This window comes from Alexandromys fortis, unplaced genomic scaffold (genome assembly GCF_014885135.2).
Source record: "Alexandromys fortis isolate MF-2015 unplaced genomic scaffold, M_Fortis_MF-2015_v1.1 scaffold_16, whole genome shotgun sequence".
Taxonomy (NCBI): Eukaryota; Metazoa; Chordata; class Mammalia; order Rodentia; family Cricetidae; genus Alexandromys; species Alexandromys fortis.
Genome location: NW_026067893.1, coordinates 1069017 through 1086974, shown reverse-complemented (window position 1 = coordinate 1086974; position 17958 = coordinate 1069017). Strand labels below are relative to the sequence as shown.

The 17958-nt window shown below is 42.0% G+C and overlaps 1 protein-coding gene across 3 annotated transcripts in view; it reads right to left on the bottom strand.

Moving 5' to 3' along the window:
- Rab11fip2 (RAB11 family interacting protein 2) overlaps positions 1-13632 on the bottom strand; it is a 37782-nt gene extending 24150 nt beyond the window's left edge. For 2 of the 3 annotated variants that reach the window (XM_050148734.1, XM_050148742.1), the window contains exons 1-3: positions 12649-13632; positions 7157-7599; positions 5862-6330 (exon numbers count right to left, since the gene is read on the bottom strand). In XM_050148734.1, the coding sequence (XP_050004691.1) occupies positions 5862-6330; positions 7157-7599; positions 12649-13001 (1265 nt within the window). In that variant the 5' untranslated portion in view covers positions 13002-13632. Of the gene's footprint in view, positions 1-1833; positions 1876-5861; positions 6331-7156; positions 7600-12648 lie in introns of all 3 variants that reach the window. The other variant, XM_050148728.1, reaches the window with a different exon arrangement.
- Between the last annotated feature and the right edge of the window lie 4326 nt (positions 13633-17958).

Below are 17958 nucleotides of genomic sequence, written 5' to 3'. Positions count from 1 at the left end.
CACTCTGGACGCTGAGGCAGAAGTGTCACCATTGCAAGATCAGCGTGGCCTGTGGTAAGCTCAAGGCCACCCTGTGCAACTTAATGAGACCCTGTCTCAAGGGAAAAGTAAAAAGAGGGCTGAGGAGTACCCGTGCTGGAGTACCTGTCTAGAACGGGAGACAAGAGTAGTTTCTGTTGTTGTTTGTCTGTTTGCTTGTTAAAGTAAGACAGGAAGTAACTGTCTCCGTGGAATTAAAGAATCCGTATAACTAGGCGGAGGCCTGACATTTTTCCGACCTCCTCAGGAAAACACACATCATCTCCTCAATTGACTACGCATGCTTTCTGAGTCACTGATCACAACTGATGCCAGGTTCCATCTGTCCCCAACAAACATTTCATCCCATGTACCCATAAACACCAGACACAGGTCAGGCTTGTCAGCTCAGGTTCCTCTTACCTATTCCAACACACAGAATCTCCTATTTGTCTGAGGATCTGTTTTAGCCAGGCTGTCTTCCCTGCTGTGTTCTCTACCTTAGGTAGGGTCCATTCAAATTTCAGTTTATCAGCTCCACACCTGACTCCCAGCTGTCCAAACTGAATATGTATGACTAGAGGGATACAATTTAGTTCAGCAAGTTTAAAACCTGACTGGCCATTAGTGGGAAGTTCTTAAAACACGGATTTTCCTTCAAGGCACACTGATGAAAAGATTCATACTTCATGTGAAAGGAAGTCCAACAAACCACAGTTTATAAACAAAATGAAACAGGAGCCAGGGCTGATTAGCACTGGCCCACATGAGTGGAGGCCAGGGTTGGGGGCTGTATCACAAATAATAAAAACCCAGAGACAGAATATTGGGGTTTAACCCAAAAACCAGAAAAGCAAAGCAGCCAAGCCACTAGAGAAGTCTTCCCTCTACCAAGGCTGGGTGACCACAGACTAAGCAGGCACAGCCTCTCTCTCCTCCAGTTTTGTATTCCCTCATGTGCCTCCCTAGTACTGGGATTAAAGGTCTGAGGCACCACCGCCTGGATCTGTTTCTGCATTGATCTTGTGTAGCCCAGGGTGGCCTTGAACACAGAGAGATCCACCTGCCTCTGTCTCCCAAATCCTGGGGTTAAAGGTGTGTGCCACCACTGCCTGATCTCTAGTGGCTTAGTTTTGCCCTTCTGATCTTTATGCAAGCTTTATTTATTAATACATAAATAAACTATCACCACCACTGGCATGACGCTCAAGGGACTACCCTAAGACCCAGACACATGCATCTGATAGCAATTCCAACTCCTCTACAAATCTGAACAAATCCAAATGAGGGAAACACCAGGATTCTACTCCAGAGAGCAAGAGTTATTAGCATTGTGAATGGTTTTTGACTCCCCTCCTGCCTGAGTCCAGGGAAGGAAATGGCTTACAGCACTCTTGGGGTAGAGGCAGAGAAGCCGCTAAGGAAAGGAGCTTCCCAAGGTGAGTAGGGCGCTAAGCAAAAAGAAAATCTGGGTAGTAAGAAAAGGCTAAACACTGGTAAGCCTTAACATTCAGAAAGTGTTTAGAATTGCTGTTTGGACCCACACTTCTTCAGCATTTCTGACCTGAGCTTTCTAAAGCAGAATGGAAGGCACCTTGACCCACGGCTCACTTAGAAAGACAGATACCAGTAAGTGTGACTGCATGGGAGATCTTATCACTCAGTTCTGAGAGCGTCTGTCTTTCAGAGTCCAGCTGGTTGTTTCAGATCTCAACCCTTCCAGGATCCAGGCTGATTTCTGCTCAGCGAGTATGGACGTCAGCACCCTATGTCTGGAAAAGGTCAGGAGATAAAGTGCAGTGTGGTCATGCATACCTGTAATTCCAACAACGGAGAGGTGTTTGAGGCCAGCATGGACTGCAGAGTGAAGGCGTGGAAGTCGAGAAAACAAAAGGCCAGAGAATAAATACTGGTTCTACAGGGCATAAGACACATATTCAACACACTCAACACACTCGTTCTAGCACCAAAATGCACACACAGATGAGCATGGCTGACATTTACAGAGAGAGTCAACAAGACAGAGGTGACCACAAATCCCTGGTCTGGGTGATGAGACAATGAGGGCAAGCAAAAGCTGCAGAGAAAGATGCCGACGTCGCCTCTGTACAGAGCCACAACAGTCACATGCTGACTGCAGGAAACACAACAAACTGGAGGCTCAGGTACACTCGGGTATAATCTCAATGCTTGGAAGGTTTAAGAAGGAGGAGCTCAAATCCAGCCCATCCTGTAATACACAATGAGACTCGGTCTGAAAAGTAACATTGACTGGGTGAACACATCCGCCCATTTCTACTTTTCAGACCATTTATGATGTTTTTAAAAAACCAGCTATGTATCCGTAGATGTTCCTTGCTTGGGCCCTGTCCCGCAAAGGTCTCTGGTTCCTACCTACTCCCTCAGCAGTCACTCCCTCAGACCTGCTCCTGTGGAGTTCCCTGCCTCAGGCCTGCTTCGGCAGAGCTAAGGATGGGACATGCTGAGCTCTAGCCAAAGGGACAAATGCAGACTCATGACTCCAGTGCTAGCACGTGACAACATACTACGATGGATGCCCCTACCTCTCCATGTGTGCCTCACTGATCTCTGAGGAAAAATAACAAAGGTGGCACTACAAGAAGGAAGAAGCCTGGCTCCAGAGAAACCGTGTGGGGGATGAGAGACCCCACTCTCCTCTCTAAGACACTAGAAATGTTTGCTCGTGCCATAAATCTTAATTAGTGTAAAATTCAGCTTTTTTTAATTAGTCCTGGGGACTTCACCCAAAACCGTGTATACACTAGGCAAGAACCCTTACCAGTGAGTACATCTTTGCACATTTATTTAAACTTTTCAGTTATGAAATGAGATCTCATTAAGTTGCTCAGGCTGCCTTAACCCCCTGACTGCTGGGCTAATAGGTGTATCTGACACACATCTTACTCTCTTAGACTCACACTAGGCTGGAGCAGGAGACAGGCAGACAAGAACATTTCTAGGGCCTCATTTGCTGCCATGTGCGTGTCCAAAGTTTCTAATGTGGACTGTCTGCTAAGCAGCACACTGGAGATTACGGTCGAGGAGATGACTCGTCATTTCCTCAGTAGACTGCAGCAGAAAATGCTCTCCAGCAGTGTGGGGAAGGCTTCAGGAAAGCCGAGCAAGGTACCAGGAAGAACATTCCGAGAGTGAACATCAGTGAGGAACCTTGCACTCTGCAGAATCAGCACAGCAGGCAATCTGGCTAATTTCCTCATCAGATTTTCACAAGGAACAATCTCAAGACGAAAAATGAAATGTATTCTGTGGTTTCCAATGTGTTTTTGTTTGTTTTTTTAAGGAAGCAGATGTTACATATACAAAAACTAAAACCTTTAACTTCTAAGAATTATGTTCTTAATTACTGAAGATAAAGAGACATAAAGAAAATTCTTCAGTTCTAGTCCCATGCTTAATCACTTAGAGGCTACTGACATGATTCCCTTGATCCTACAATCCTAGGCATGTCAGTTCACAACCAGTTTTATGACAAGGTACTGTGCTTTGAATTGACTCAGTAGTCTCAAAACCAAGGGTCTCAAAAGTCCAGGAGATCTCTAAGTAAGTTTTACTTAACATACTGGAAAAATAATTCTTACATGAGCAGTGTAGCATCAAAAGCCCTGGTCTGGAGGCTGCTTGATCCAGCTGAGGGATGATACCGCAGGACAGGAATTCTGGACACGCTGCTGGCAATATCCTCTCAGATTCCACCCACGCTAAAACTGCTGGCTGTAAACTTGGAACTGCAGCCTTTTTATTCGTCCATTTATATCCAACTGTTTTGTATGTTAACTGGAGCCACCCATTAATTACAAATGTTTTAATTTACTGGAAAGATGACTCTGATACAGAAAGAGATTCTCAGGAATATATGTTTTGTCCTCATACCTATAGCCTCATAAACACAAAGAAAAACATCTTAAATTGTTTTAAAAGTCTATTCTTATATACTTGTAATCATAGAATTTAGAATACAGTCCTAATTTTGAAAAAAGTAGTGTTAATATTGAATTACAACAGAATGAAGGTGAAATCTACTGAAAGCCATGGCAGCCCAAGGCGTTAAAGACTTGAGAAGCCTTATTTTTCATATGATAGCATAATTTTGAATTTTTGTTTTCTAACTAGTTCCCATTTTGTTGCTTTTCACTGACTCTAAAATTACCTGAATTAGCCAATCCCTAAGTTACCTTGAACAATTGTTTTCAACAATTTCCTACAAAAATAAAAAATGTTCAGAAACAGGTGAGGCACACTCTATCTACTCCTGTACTTAGGATGTCATGAAATATGAAGGAGACTATACTAAGTATCAGCATGTTACATTAGCACATCGATACTGTGAACTCTCCAATGGACTACTGATACCACAAAATAAAAATTTGTTTCTCTGAATTATCGTCTATAAACATAGAGAATGAATATCTTTTTTCTAAAACTACAACAAATCCCCATCTAATAAAAAGAAAACAAATCAACAAAAAAAATGAGCACTTCCCTCTGGAAACGTTTAAGAGCAAGAAAGGCCCAAGAGCAAGGCCTACCCAAGTGGCAGTGAGGCTTCATCTTCTGTTTGTAGTGGGACAGAACACAAAGCACTATCTTAAAGAAAACAATACAGGACGACACATCAAACAAGACAGAGGTCACCTGTCTCTTACCGAAACTCCTGGGATCCAACATGCTTTAGAGTCTGGTTTGGGGAGATTTTAGAACAGCTACATAGACTTTACATACAAAAAGCCTAAATCTGGAATGTTCCATATCTGAATCGCAAAGTTCCGTTCATAATGAAGGCATTAATACCGATGACATATTTCTACATAAAACTGGACCAGGCTTCAGTCAAGGATTTCAGTCTGAAGTGATGATTACCTATTGGTTCTCTATTTGGCGCCTGGCTTTGTACTATGCACTTATTTATGCATCATTTGCCCTTTCCCTCAAAAGATTGATTTATTTGCGTTCTTCTCCTCAGAAGATGTAGATGCTGAAATCTAGAGGTCATAGGATTACAAAGCAAGGAATCCCACTCAGGTCTATATATTACACATTACAACTCGAGGAAAAGCTCCCAGTATGTGGCAAACACTCTGCTTCTACTGTGTTCTTCCAGTTACTGAAGTTTTAAGGTTATCTTCACCTTTGCTTGAGGTTCCTGTACCAGGCCCTCCATCAGTCATGTCTGCACAACTCCTGACTGCTGGAGTAAGCAGCAGTACATATGGAAGGAGCAATCTTCATCAGCTGGTTACATCTATGGCTACTTGTCATCTCAGGGCTCTGGCCACCAGATTCCAGAAGATATTCATGAATAAAAGCTATTTCTGGTCAGCCATTTCATAAGGACAGTTAACATTTATTACGACAATATTAATACTCCAGCCAGCATTTGCTAAAGAACAGCATGTTGACTGTTACTGGCCCACTAACACTCTCCAGACAACCCAGGATTTAATCCCTAGGAAGTACCTAGAAACACATTTCTGGATTGAATTCATACCCATGATTTATTCACTCTCACTGGGTCTCATCAAAAGTCAGGCTGTTTTCTTCAAGAGCTATCTATGGTGGCTTCTGGGCTCCCATGGGTAGGGGCAGACTAGGGTAAGAGGAAGAAGTCTTTGTCCTTCCAAAGGTAAAACATTCAATTCTAAGGACACAAACAAGCAACAATGTGTAGGTCTATAATGAATTGCTAGGAAAAATAGGTTAAAAAATAAAATGAATATAAAATATTCGTGCATTTAAAATAAATATTTATTACTTTTAAATACAAGGTTCCCCAAATGGAACACACCCGTCCTTGGTGAGCTTACCTTGACGATGACATTATAGTTGAAGCCCTGAATTTTGCTGTAAACGGATTGGTTGATTCATAATCAAAATAGTCCTGCCGGTTTTCATTAAACGCACTAGGTGATTTTAAGTCACAGGGGCTATCAGATCCCCCATTGTTCAGCTTCTCAGATCTTCTACTATCTTTCTTCCCGGTCACTCTTTCAAAGAGGCTCACTTTCTCTCTTTTCTCTCTCTTATTTTCTTTCCTTACTTCAGCTGGTTTTGAAAATAAATTCACACTGCTGTCCCAGGGCTCACTGCTCTCTTCAAATGGATTCTTCTTCCTTGGCAGTGTTGCAAACTTTTGGGGTAACGAGGCAGTCACGTTTGTAAACGGGTCACTCTGTCTTCCAAAGGAGGGTTCGCCTTCATCCACAATGCTGCCACGCTGGTTCAGTTTAGAAGTATCAAAGCTTAGTGTTCTTCGGTGTGGAGACTTGAGACTCCCTACAAACAGGTTTTTTGGTTTTTTTGCTATTAGTAGGTGATGGGTGACATATGCTATTACACTATCTGACACTTCTGCTGCTTCAGAATGAGAGCAATTAGCTAAAGATATTAACCCTCAAAATAGTCAAAATAATCTTAACATTAGGTGAGGGATATTATGAAGTAGATAGGTAATACAGTGTATTGTGAGGCAATTAGTATCGTACTGCTTAGAAACCAACATACAAGAAAAGTACAAGGTCAACCCAAAGGACCTGCTGTCAATGACCACGCTGGCAAGTCTTAAACTTTTCCATCATTAGAATCAAATTTACTTTCCTCGGGATATAGATATTCTTTCTAGGAACACGTAAACAGAATGGAATACACACTGCACTGTTTTTTGTTTTGTTTTATGGTGTGTATGTGGACATCTGTGGAGGCTATAAGGCAACCTTTACTGTCATTCCTCAGGAACTATACCCATCCTGATTCTTGAGACAGGATCACTCGCTGGTGTGGAATCTGTCAAGAAATCTAGGTTGGCTGGGCAGGGAACCCCGGGATCCATCTGCTCCACCTCTTGGGCACAGGATTACAAGCCTGCACCACCACCTGCCTTGCCTTTTGTATGTGGGTTTGGAGACCGAACTCAGGTCCCCGTGCTTTCAAGGCAAGCGCTTTACCAACCTAGCACTGCTACAAGCTTTTGAAAAGGAGAAATGACAGAGGAAAAAAAAAAGGCCAGGCCATGAGAGAAGATTAGGATTCATTTCATTATCACCTATACTATAAACACAAATACACAAAATATAGGGAGGATAAAGAAGTAAGTGCCACTTACCGCTTTCTGGAACAACTCCAAAGGAATCTATCTGGCGACTGAGAAGATGTGTCGGACCAACAGCACTGGATTTCAGTTTCTCAGAAGATAAATGGGACCCAGTTAAATCAGACATCGAATGGGCAGAGGAGAGCCGCTGAGGACCCAAAAGAAAAGGCTTTTTTGGTTTAGATTTCATCTGTATTTCACTGCTTGGAAATTCAGTGCTGGCATCAGGCATGTGCGTGCTTGGAACGATTGCAGAAGATGTATCAGAAAATGTCCCGTCATTTTTTCTCCCTTTCATCTTATCTTTTAATTTTGCAAAAGGCGATCTCGTCTTATCCTTCATTGATAAGTCAAACATACTTGCTGTCATATTGTTTCTCATAAACTGAATATTGACCTTTATCTCACCCCTGTTTTTGATTCTCTTTCCTTGTTTGGATTCTAATCTAAACCACCTTCAAAAGAAGAGAAAAAGTTGGTTGTAACATAGAATGGTAATAGCAAACTCTGCTATATCCAGGCATATTTTTAAGTAAAGTGACTAACCATCAATCTACACATTGAATAAGAACTCATTGTTTAAAAAGAAAACAAACCAAACACACAAACTGGCCCTAGTTTCTGTAGAGTGACACACACCAAAGGAATGCGCCTTTGGAAAACATATTAAGGGTTTTAGATAAACTTCCCCTCATAATTCAAAAATCATCATCAAAAATTCTTATCAACAATAGCTAATTATGCTTCCATATGGGACAAGTGTTAGTAATGGCCTAAGGTTATGTTTAACATTCAAAGACACTGAGCCAGGAACTTATAAATTCGTCACTCCTTAGTATTTCTGAGTACCATAAAATGACAAACAATGATGACATTTAAAAAATACTTAATACCCATTCCAAAATATGACTTATAGTAAAAGAATTATATAAATAATTGGGAGAATACATAGTGTGCTGATCATTAAAACTCCAAGTACCAGTACTTATATTCATATAAAATGGATCTAACTAAGCCTTTTCCTGAATAAATTATGAAATGGGAATAAAATGTAAGGAGTGATAAACAATAAATCTTGTGAAGTTTTCAAAGAATAAAAAGATCAAATAATTCCTGCCAGAAAGCTATTGACTCTGCTAAATAAAAAGGACTTTACAAACAAAGCCGGCCCCGGTTTCAGGAACTTCCGTCTTGCATCACACAGCCAATTTCCAAGTGAACTATATAAGAAGCAGGGTTTATGTTCGTTTTGTTTATAGTATTTTTATCCACCAGGAATCTTCCAGTTGTTGGTGTCACCAGCGGTCACTTCACAGGGCAAACAGCCTGAACCTGCACACACTCCCCAGTGTTCTCATCATCAAGCCATGGAGTCGTATCCCCTTTCTGAAGACATGCTGCTGTTTTAAACAGCTTGAGGAGAGTGCAATGAATTTTACTACAAAGCAACTCTGACCTAATTTTATATTACCTTTTTTCTTGTTGTTTGCCAACAGGATAGCTAAAAGACGGCTGAATTTACTGTACCTCAAGCCAAAGACTGGCACACAGACAGGACAGAGAGCCCACAAACAACCTGTATCAGCTCCATGAAGGTGCCATCCTTCCTTATTGAACTGGAATGACTCAATCAATTAAGACATATCATACTGATGCCAAAACAAGCTGTTTCTTACAATAGAACAGTTTATGACAGAAGGCACTCCCAAGACCCTGAACTAAGAAAAGGTTAAACCATGGTAACATCTGAGCAGGACTGGGAATAAGAAAGCAGCAATGACCTGCAGAATGGAACACACCAAACACAAGCATGAGCTCAGAACACCTCCAAATGAGGCAAAGCTATACACCCCGGAATTAACTTAGAGTTCTGGAAAAGAGTCTGAGAAATTCTTCTGATGAGTGATACCCGAGAAATACTCTAAAATCTCAGGCTATGTGAAAAATGAGCAAACACTCTTTATAAGAATGCACCTCGCCGCGCACACACAAACAAGCAACAAAAGCATGTATGTGGAGTTTACAACAATTTGATAAACCCAAGTCAAGGACAATATATCAATGGTCCCCAAAATGGAAGGGGGCAAAAGGTGGTCAAAACTCACAGACGTTTGGAAATAAGAGCAAATGAATTATCTACTTTAACACCCTTATCTGGGGATGAAGAAACTGAGGCCGGGAGGATGACAAGCCATTTCCCCAAGTCAGATGGAAACCAATGAGGAAAACATCTAAAGCCTATGAGAAACATCTGCAGAAAATACAAGCTCGTTCTTACTTGATGAAGCGCACGTGTTAATAAGGTTAACCACATGGCTGCCACACGTTACGGAACACTGTATTTAACCAGAAAGGGGGATTTCTCTCATCCAAGAGAGCTCCTTGAGGAAAGCCTGCTTTACACTAAAACGTCACTCTACTTTTTACTTTTAGAACTATTTTCATAAAATCAGTAAGAGTCAACTCCAAACATGCATGCCTTGCACCATTTTGGTTTTAGTGGGAAACTCTAAACACCTACGCAAGCTTTAAAGAATAAAACAATGCATTTGAATCCAAGTGTAAATGGATTTTTTCCCCTTTCTCCCCCTATAGAAACAAAACAACAACAAACAAAACAAAACCCTGCAAAGAACTCTGATAAACACACTGATTTAAAGGGCAGGCCTGACAAGTAACTTTAGCTATTCTGTTTTTGAAACTGACCTTAATGAGAACTTCAAGAATCCTAGAATAGTGTTTGTTTTCCCAGGCTTCAAAGGGACAAATGAAGACACAGCACTTGGGAGTTGCTGGATTAATGCCTATTCTTCTCCACCTCTGGAGTGCTGGGTTGTAATGGTATATGGCTTCTGTTCAATTTTCAGTGGGCACAGGTCCATGTCCAAAACTGCCACACATGTGGGAATGATTCCCAAGCAATCGGTGCTGTGTGGTCAGAAATGGGACAGGACTGGCAATAAGGAGGCCAGAGGCCAGGAGGCAGGTGCAATGCAGCAGGCAGGCAGGCAGACACACACACACACATACACACACACACACACACAAACCCACACCCTAAAATCTACATATGTCCAACTCATACTAAATCTAGGTACTCTGATATTATTGATTTTTGAGAACATTAAGAAAAAAGACACCACCAACTTGGCTTATTTTTTAAAAAATCAATGGATATTTCATAATAGCATCAACGAGTTTCCCATTCTATGATTAAACATTGTGCTATTTCCATAAATCTTATGCCAGAACCAACTCAGACATCTATTAAAAGAAGGCAAATGCAAAAGTTCTCTGCTCAAAGGATTTGACTCAAGCCCTTCCCCATATATATATGAATATATTAAAAGTAGAAAACTAAGTTAAAACAATTTTAAGCACAATACTTTTTGCCTCTCATGGCACAACTGGAAAGTGTAAACACGGTCTTTTCACTATCAAAAAGTACAAAGTGTCACACCCAGCAGTTCCACGGGACATCTCAATCAGCTGGTAGCCTTCATCACTCATTCCACTTTTCCAGAAAGCACTTGGGAATATGCTGACAAGATTTAGCAATGTGCAGAATATTAAATACCTTTCTTTTAATACACTGGTGGCTCAAGTCTGTCTCTTACTGTGCCACATGTGCAGCTGGGCTGGAAAAGGAAGCTATTAAATATATTAAAAATCTAGAAATATTACCAATATAGATGCCTCATCAAATACACAGTTCCCATTTAGTCACCCACACAAAATATTAAGGGCTTAATACCATGTGAAAATCCCTTTGGATGCAGTGACATCACAGCTCTGTTGAGAGCATTTCAAAGCATCCCCCTCCAAAAGCTCTCCTTAGTTTTATAGACAGACTGCAATATTAGAGATTGTTCATGGTCTACTTTATTGTAACTGCAGAGCTGCCAAAGATGGAAATAAAACAAGAAATTGTAAAAGGCTATTTCGTTCTCAGGATCTTTGTATACACACTTGGGCCTACTTAAATTTGGAGAATTTACATTTGAGAGGTCTGTAGTATATTATCATTAATATTAAAATTACTGTTTAAAGCATGCTAAGAAATCTGAAGCTGTGGATACTTAAAAGCTCAGAGTCAAAACACTTTATAGAGCTTATACTAAATCACCCCCAAACTGACAATTTGGGACAAATTATTTGGTTATTATTCATTTTAAATATGATGAAAAAACTTTCAGAAGAAAGTAAAGGCTACTTGTTAAATATCAAGAAGTTTAAAATCATTAAATATACAACTTAAACTTTTTCTCCTCTCCTCGTTGAATATTTACCTTTTGTTCTTCTTGTATTCCTAGTATTTTACCTTACATACACTAAGTCTTAGATAAAGACTTGATTCAAATGAAACAAAAACCATTCCTATTAAGTGAAGTCTGCTGGCAGGTTTTACAAGAAAAAAAAAGATGACTATTGTTTAAATGTAAGAAATCAACATGAACTTAAAATTCCCATTGTAAAAAGGTGCTCTGAAGGGTAGATAAACCTGCACCAGGAATGGAAAACAATGGAAAAGTGAAGTCCTCTAGTGAGTTCCATCCTCCCTCCTTTCCTCAAACTCATCTCAGTGAGTCTTCAGACCAGGAAAGCCTGTTACATTAAAGATGCAGCAAGAGACCCACCTTTCCAAACACACTACTTGTTTCAGCTTAGTACATATCCTGGTGTTGATGTGTACTCTGGTTTCTTAAGTCTGTCTAACTGAGGCTTCAAAGTTCTGTTTGAAAAGCCATGTTTTCATGGAAGAAGCCATTAAATCACTGCATCGCCAGACTTTAATCACTGTCTCCAATCTTACAGCGGTTAATTCGTCTAAACACACCAGCCTTGCCGATCTGATTCTTTAGTAAACAATAGCCCCACTATACTGCAGATTCAAAGAGAAAAAATGTCAGTGGGCTCAAGACTGAAGTTGTTTGTGCAGACTTCCAAAACTTTTTCCCCCTTTTAACAACTTTCTGCTCTATCAAGAAGTACTGACCCTGAAAACTGGTGGGGCAAAAATACAGGCCAACTGTTTACAATGATGAAATACAGAGTTCTAAAATCAGGAATTTATCTTTTGACAGCCCTTATTAGTAATTTATCTCTTAACAGTGCTCAGCAAACATAGACCATAGACCATTACATGCAGGATTTAATCTTCTAATTTTCTAGTTCATGCTCTAGGCCTCTTATTAAAAAGTATTTCTTAAAATCCACTATACTATATCCCATGAAGAGCTGCTTACCTCACACAGAAATGAGAAAAATAACGGATCACTAATAACTCTACTTTATATATATATATATATACATATATATATATATATATATATATATATATATCATAGCAAAGGGTATTTTTCTTCAAAGTCATGCAAATAGAAGTGCTTAAAACTGGATCTTATTTCAATTCCAAAGACCAATGCCTCAAACATACTATGTTCAAGAACAAGTACATCCATATATTTAAGTGCCCAACATTCAAGACAAATTATATAACTTACTCTGTTTTCCTTCTTTGTTTGTCTTCAAAGATGTCATTGAGATTGATTGCCACCTGCCCTAAAAACTTATCCAGTCCCACTAGGGACCTGTGCATCACTATAAGAAAAAGAATGTATTTCTCCGGGTTGCCCTGCATAAGCAACCCAGGCAGCTCAAAGGAGGCCTCCTCCTTCCAGACCGGCTCCAGTGTTTTCTCTGCTACGGATGTAGAGTACTTTTCTTTGCCCAACTGAATTATGGTGTATGTGTCATTGGTGCCACTTTTGCCTTTCGGCTTCAGGTCTTTAGCTTGGAGCACTGTGACCTGCACGTGGGTTGGAAACCACTTTTGGGCTTGCTCGGACAACATCATTCTGGGATTTTGTTTTTTTGTCACGTTTTTCGGTTTGGGTGTTGGTTTTGTTTTTGTTTTTTTTTTTTTTTCCTCTGCAGAGTTCAGAAGTGCAGGCAGTGCCCCTCCCGCAGGGAGCCCGATTCCCAGATCACTGCATCCTTCAGGGCACTTCAGCAAGCTTAAAGGGAATTGGGGATGGGGGACTGCCCCAAGGTCCCTACGGGCTAATGTCAAAATGACCGGCGCGGACGGCCGGGGGACGCCGCCGCTGCGGGGGTCCCTTTCTCCCGCAGAAGCACAGGGGTCCACATCACCTGGCCGCCCGCCCGGCCGCCCGCCCGGTCCAGGCCTCCGCGCGCAGCCGGACGCCGCCTCGCGTCGCCACCGTCCCCGGGCCTGCGTCCCTGCGGCCCGGCCTCCGCCCCGAGCGGCCCGGCTCCTCCTCCGACCCGGCTGATACGAACCGAACCGTCGGCAGCCCGCGGGGCCTGGCTCCCTCCGCCCGCGCAGCCTCGCCTCGGCTCCTCCCACCCCCGAGAGCGGCGGAGGCCTGGGCGAGCGGGGCGGAAGCGGCCGCCGTGTCCTGGATCGGGACGCGGGGAAGACCCCGGCGGCGGCACGGGGCGAGGCCTGGCTTGGGGGGACCCGCGGCTCCTAGCGCCCGGCGCGCGGCCGCCGCGCCACTTCCGGGTTGGCCGCCTCCTCCATGTTGAACCCGGGCTGCGCGAGGGGCGGGGCCGGGCGGGGTTGGGGGTTAGCGCCGCCCTGGTTGCCGTGACGACGCGGCGGCGGGGTGCGGGACGCGGAGGCTGGGGCGTGCGCCCTAGACCGTGGGCGCCGGGGTGCAGGCCTGGCGGTTGCTGAGCTAGCTCGGGATGTGTCAGCGCGCCCAGGCCGACAGCAGGATTCTGGGAGGCGGCACTGGGTCCCGCACAAGGCCTGCACTTGGGAGAGAACCAGTTTTCATCTTGGAAGGCAGGACTCTGTCTCGGCTGTGTGATCTGTGCCTGGCCCGGCCCTGGTGTCCTTAGCTAGTGATGCCGCAGATAGCTCTTATTCAATGGCGGATGCACACTTCATCCAGCTGGTCTCCATCCGTCTTGAAGAGGAAACTTTCTACTGCCTAAAGGGACCTCCTGAGCACAGACGGAAAGCGAAGGGAGCAGATAGATTCCAAAGCTACCATTGCTTCATAAAGATCATAGACTCTTTGGGGTGGCATCAGGAGATCTGGTTCTGTCCCCCATGCCGGCCGCCATGATTCTCTGTGAACTATTTAGTCGTTTTCGTTCCCTAAATCCCACTTTTATACACCGATGAAGCACGTCTCTACATGGTCTCCAACCTAGGTTGTGATGGTGTCAAAAGCATCCCTTGAGCATTCTTGAGTGCTCCTAGAGACCAAGCCCCTACTTCATGGGTAGAGAGGACTATTGTGTGATGCTAAGTGGCGCTTTCCCTCCAACACTGTGAGTGTCTGCCTTTCTTGCTCTTCTTTCTATCTCAGGAGACACTTAGATACTACCTCTGCTGACTATTTCCATCCATGTCATCCTAGGGAAATTCTTAAATTCTTTGGACTGCCAGGCACTATGTCCAGCCTGTGGCCAACAATAGCTATGAATGTGGCCAAACACATTATAAACTTACTTACATCTTATGCGACTATTTAACTTCATTGTGCCGCTCTCCAGGGAGAACTTTGGAGAGAGATGACCACATCTTGTAGCTATGTCAAAAGGATGGACATTCCTAAAGGCCTTCAGAGAACTAAGCATTAGTAGGCAAGCTAGCCAATCTATTATCTAAATGCTTTTTCTCCCTTTACAGGACTAATTTTGAGAAATAAAACAAATGATAAGTTGGAATGTGCTTTTTCAAACTTAAAATGGCCATAAACTATAAAGTATTGTGTTTCCTATTTTCGGGCAAGTTTTAAAATTTCTCTTTATTTCCAGGCAGAGTTTCCAACCCTGGGAGACAGTGTTTGAAAGGCCATGTGTGCAAAGAACACATCACACAGAACAGAACCATCACACTGCATGCATCGCATCTGGATCCCAGAGTGGACAGTTGTCAAGTTTGAAGGAAAATATTCTCAGGGTTTTGTAAAGAGTGCATTGGAGCAGTCAGTGGTGGAATTTCACCAGCATCTCTAGAGAGAGATAATTTGACACCTGAAACTTGCAGAAAAACACAATAAGCATCTTGAAATCCAATTTGATTAAGTTCAGAAGTTTTACAAGCTATAGTTTAAAGGCCTCACATTTCTATTACAGGTTGTAATTAAACACTAGGCAATTAATTATAATAATGGATGCATGTTCTTAAAGAGCTTAAAATGTTCGGTAAGCTTTACTAATGATATAATATAATATAAACTTGTTTACAAGTATTATTCCGAAACTCATCGCTGAAATACAGCCATCTCTAGGGTGGAAGTTGGCTGCAATAGTTCACAGCAACACCACAACAAACTCCAACACAAAGCAGAGAATGCTCTAAAGGCAAGAGCCGAACAACTGAGATTGTTATCCTCGCTTCTATCACATCCAACGCTGAATTTTCTCAAAATCTAGGTAGAGATGAAGTTGTTTAATATACTATCTAGCAAGATCAGAAATCATGGGGTAATAGTTTTAAGTCAGAATAAGCAAATAGCATCATTTTGCTCCCTGGGGAAGCAAGCGCACAAACCATAAGAGTCAAAGTCCAGAACTGCAGTATAAAAGGGAAGTAATTTCCTAGAGTGATTCTTTTTTATTGCATCACTACGTTCAGAATGTAAAAATAGGCCGGCTGAGCCAAGTATATGGTTGGCTCATATGGAAAAATAATAGTATTTATATAAGAACTGAGATCAAAGTGATCTACCAAAGTGTTCAGGTTTCTTTCTGTGTTTTAAAAATGATTTTTACCACTTTTAAGATGTGTGTATGTATAGTTATTTTTAAAGATAGAAAGACCCTATGAGTGAATAAGGGCAACCCCCAAATTGAACACAGCTACTTATTTCTTTTCCTTCTAATGACATGTCCAGAAATCTTTAGTACAATCCCAAAAATAAGGGCTTGAGTTAAAGGACATATTTTATAGGAGAAAAATGTTGAAAATTCTAATTTAATACTGTCTGTCACTATCCAACACACGCACACACGCACATGCACACGCACACACACCACCAGAAGATTTCACAGATGAAAACAGTTTGCAGGTACTGTGCCTTTCAGGACATTCTCACAAGGGAGTTCATTCCAAGCGCTACAGATTTTCCCACTGAACATCAGCATCTCTAAACTCACATCTTGCAGATCTCCTGTAGGACAATTATGAACCCTCAGTGTTTAAATAGCCCACTGGGTCCAGCGTGCTAATGCTTCAGTATGCATTATGTAATGGGTGTACCAATTGTTTTCCAGACGGAGACGCAGAAGCCAAAGGGAAGCAAGAAGCTTTTCCAAGGTATTATTAAAACCTTCAAACTTCTAATACACACACACACACACACACACCTGAAGTGAATGTGAAACCTATTGTGTACATCAAAGACCATGAATTATATTATCAATGTGTAAATAAGTATTCCTACAGTTTAAAAAAAAGAGCTAGAAAAAATGACTCTGTGCATAGAGTACCTGAGCTTGGTCCCCAGAACCCACGTCTGAAAACCTGTGCGGGAAACGGAGACAGCAAAGACAGACAGACAGATCCTGAAGACTCACAGGCTAGCCAGCCTAGCCCAATTAGTGAGTTCCAGGTAAAAGAGAGACACCTTTTCTTTACAAAAATCAAAGTGGATTCCCTGTAAGCCCTCCAGCTTTATCGAATCCTCTGCTTTCTTACATTATCAGGGATATGCAGAAGCATGTATTAAAAAATGGACCTATTTTGAAAAAAATCAAGGTGGTTTTGTTTGTCAGTTAATAAATGGGAAGAGGGAAAGCTAGATAAATAGCACCAAAGAAATGGGACTTGACTTGACCACGGGCCTCCACATGTACCTGTATATACCTGTACACTCATGGACATTGGCACACAAACATATGTGCACAAACTCATACACACATGCGCGCACGCACGCACACTACACCTTTTAAAAGACATTAATTTGGCAAACTGAAGTCTAATAGCAAGGAAGTAGTATTGAGAGTTTAGGGGATGATTTTGTTTCATTTTCATCACTGGGCTGATTAATCAGTCTTGTGAGGTTATGAGGTCTCAGTCTGTGACACATGAGAAGCAATGTGCTCTGTAGTGTGCAAATCCTGAGCCAGAAGCCTGGGTCTGAATCACACATTTGCCTGTTTTCAGGAAGGAAATCGCCTTCTCAGAGCCATCTGTAAGATCAGAATCTGTCCTAGCAAGTACCGGGGCATCCCCTCAAAGCCACAACTCCAGCTCATCCAACTGTAGCACGGAGAAGCAAATTGCATTCTAATTAACTAATTGGGTGCAGAAAATACACTAAAGCAGACTTCCTTTTTATGTAATTTATTAATCATGGATCCTCTAATTTGGAAGGAATATATATTTGTATGTCTGTATATATTCAAGATGTCCCGCGTATTCTCTCCCCAAATAAAAGCAGTTAATGATCAGAGACAGGAAGCAAATGTGCTCTCATTAATTGGCCTGCATGAGGAAATGACACCAACGGTTCAAGATTCAGAAAATTACACATAGGGAAAGCAGTCGTGAAAAGTCTTAAACTTTTTCTTGTAGGCATCAATATAACTTCCATTATCGGCAGCTTCTTTGAACTGGGACAATGTGCTGGGGACAGTACGAATCTGTGGGGCAGAGCACACATTCGCACGCAAGGACGTTTTATGTAGAAGATTTTCCATTTCTTGTTTATGACCTCAAAATATGATGTTGGACAACCTTTGTTCCCTTAACCAAATAGATGCATATGAATTCATAGGACAGGAATGTATTTACATCAACTGTTATATGGTGTTGGATAAGATGGATA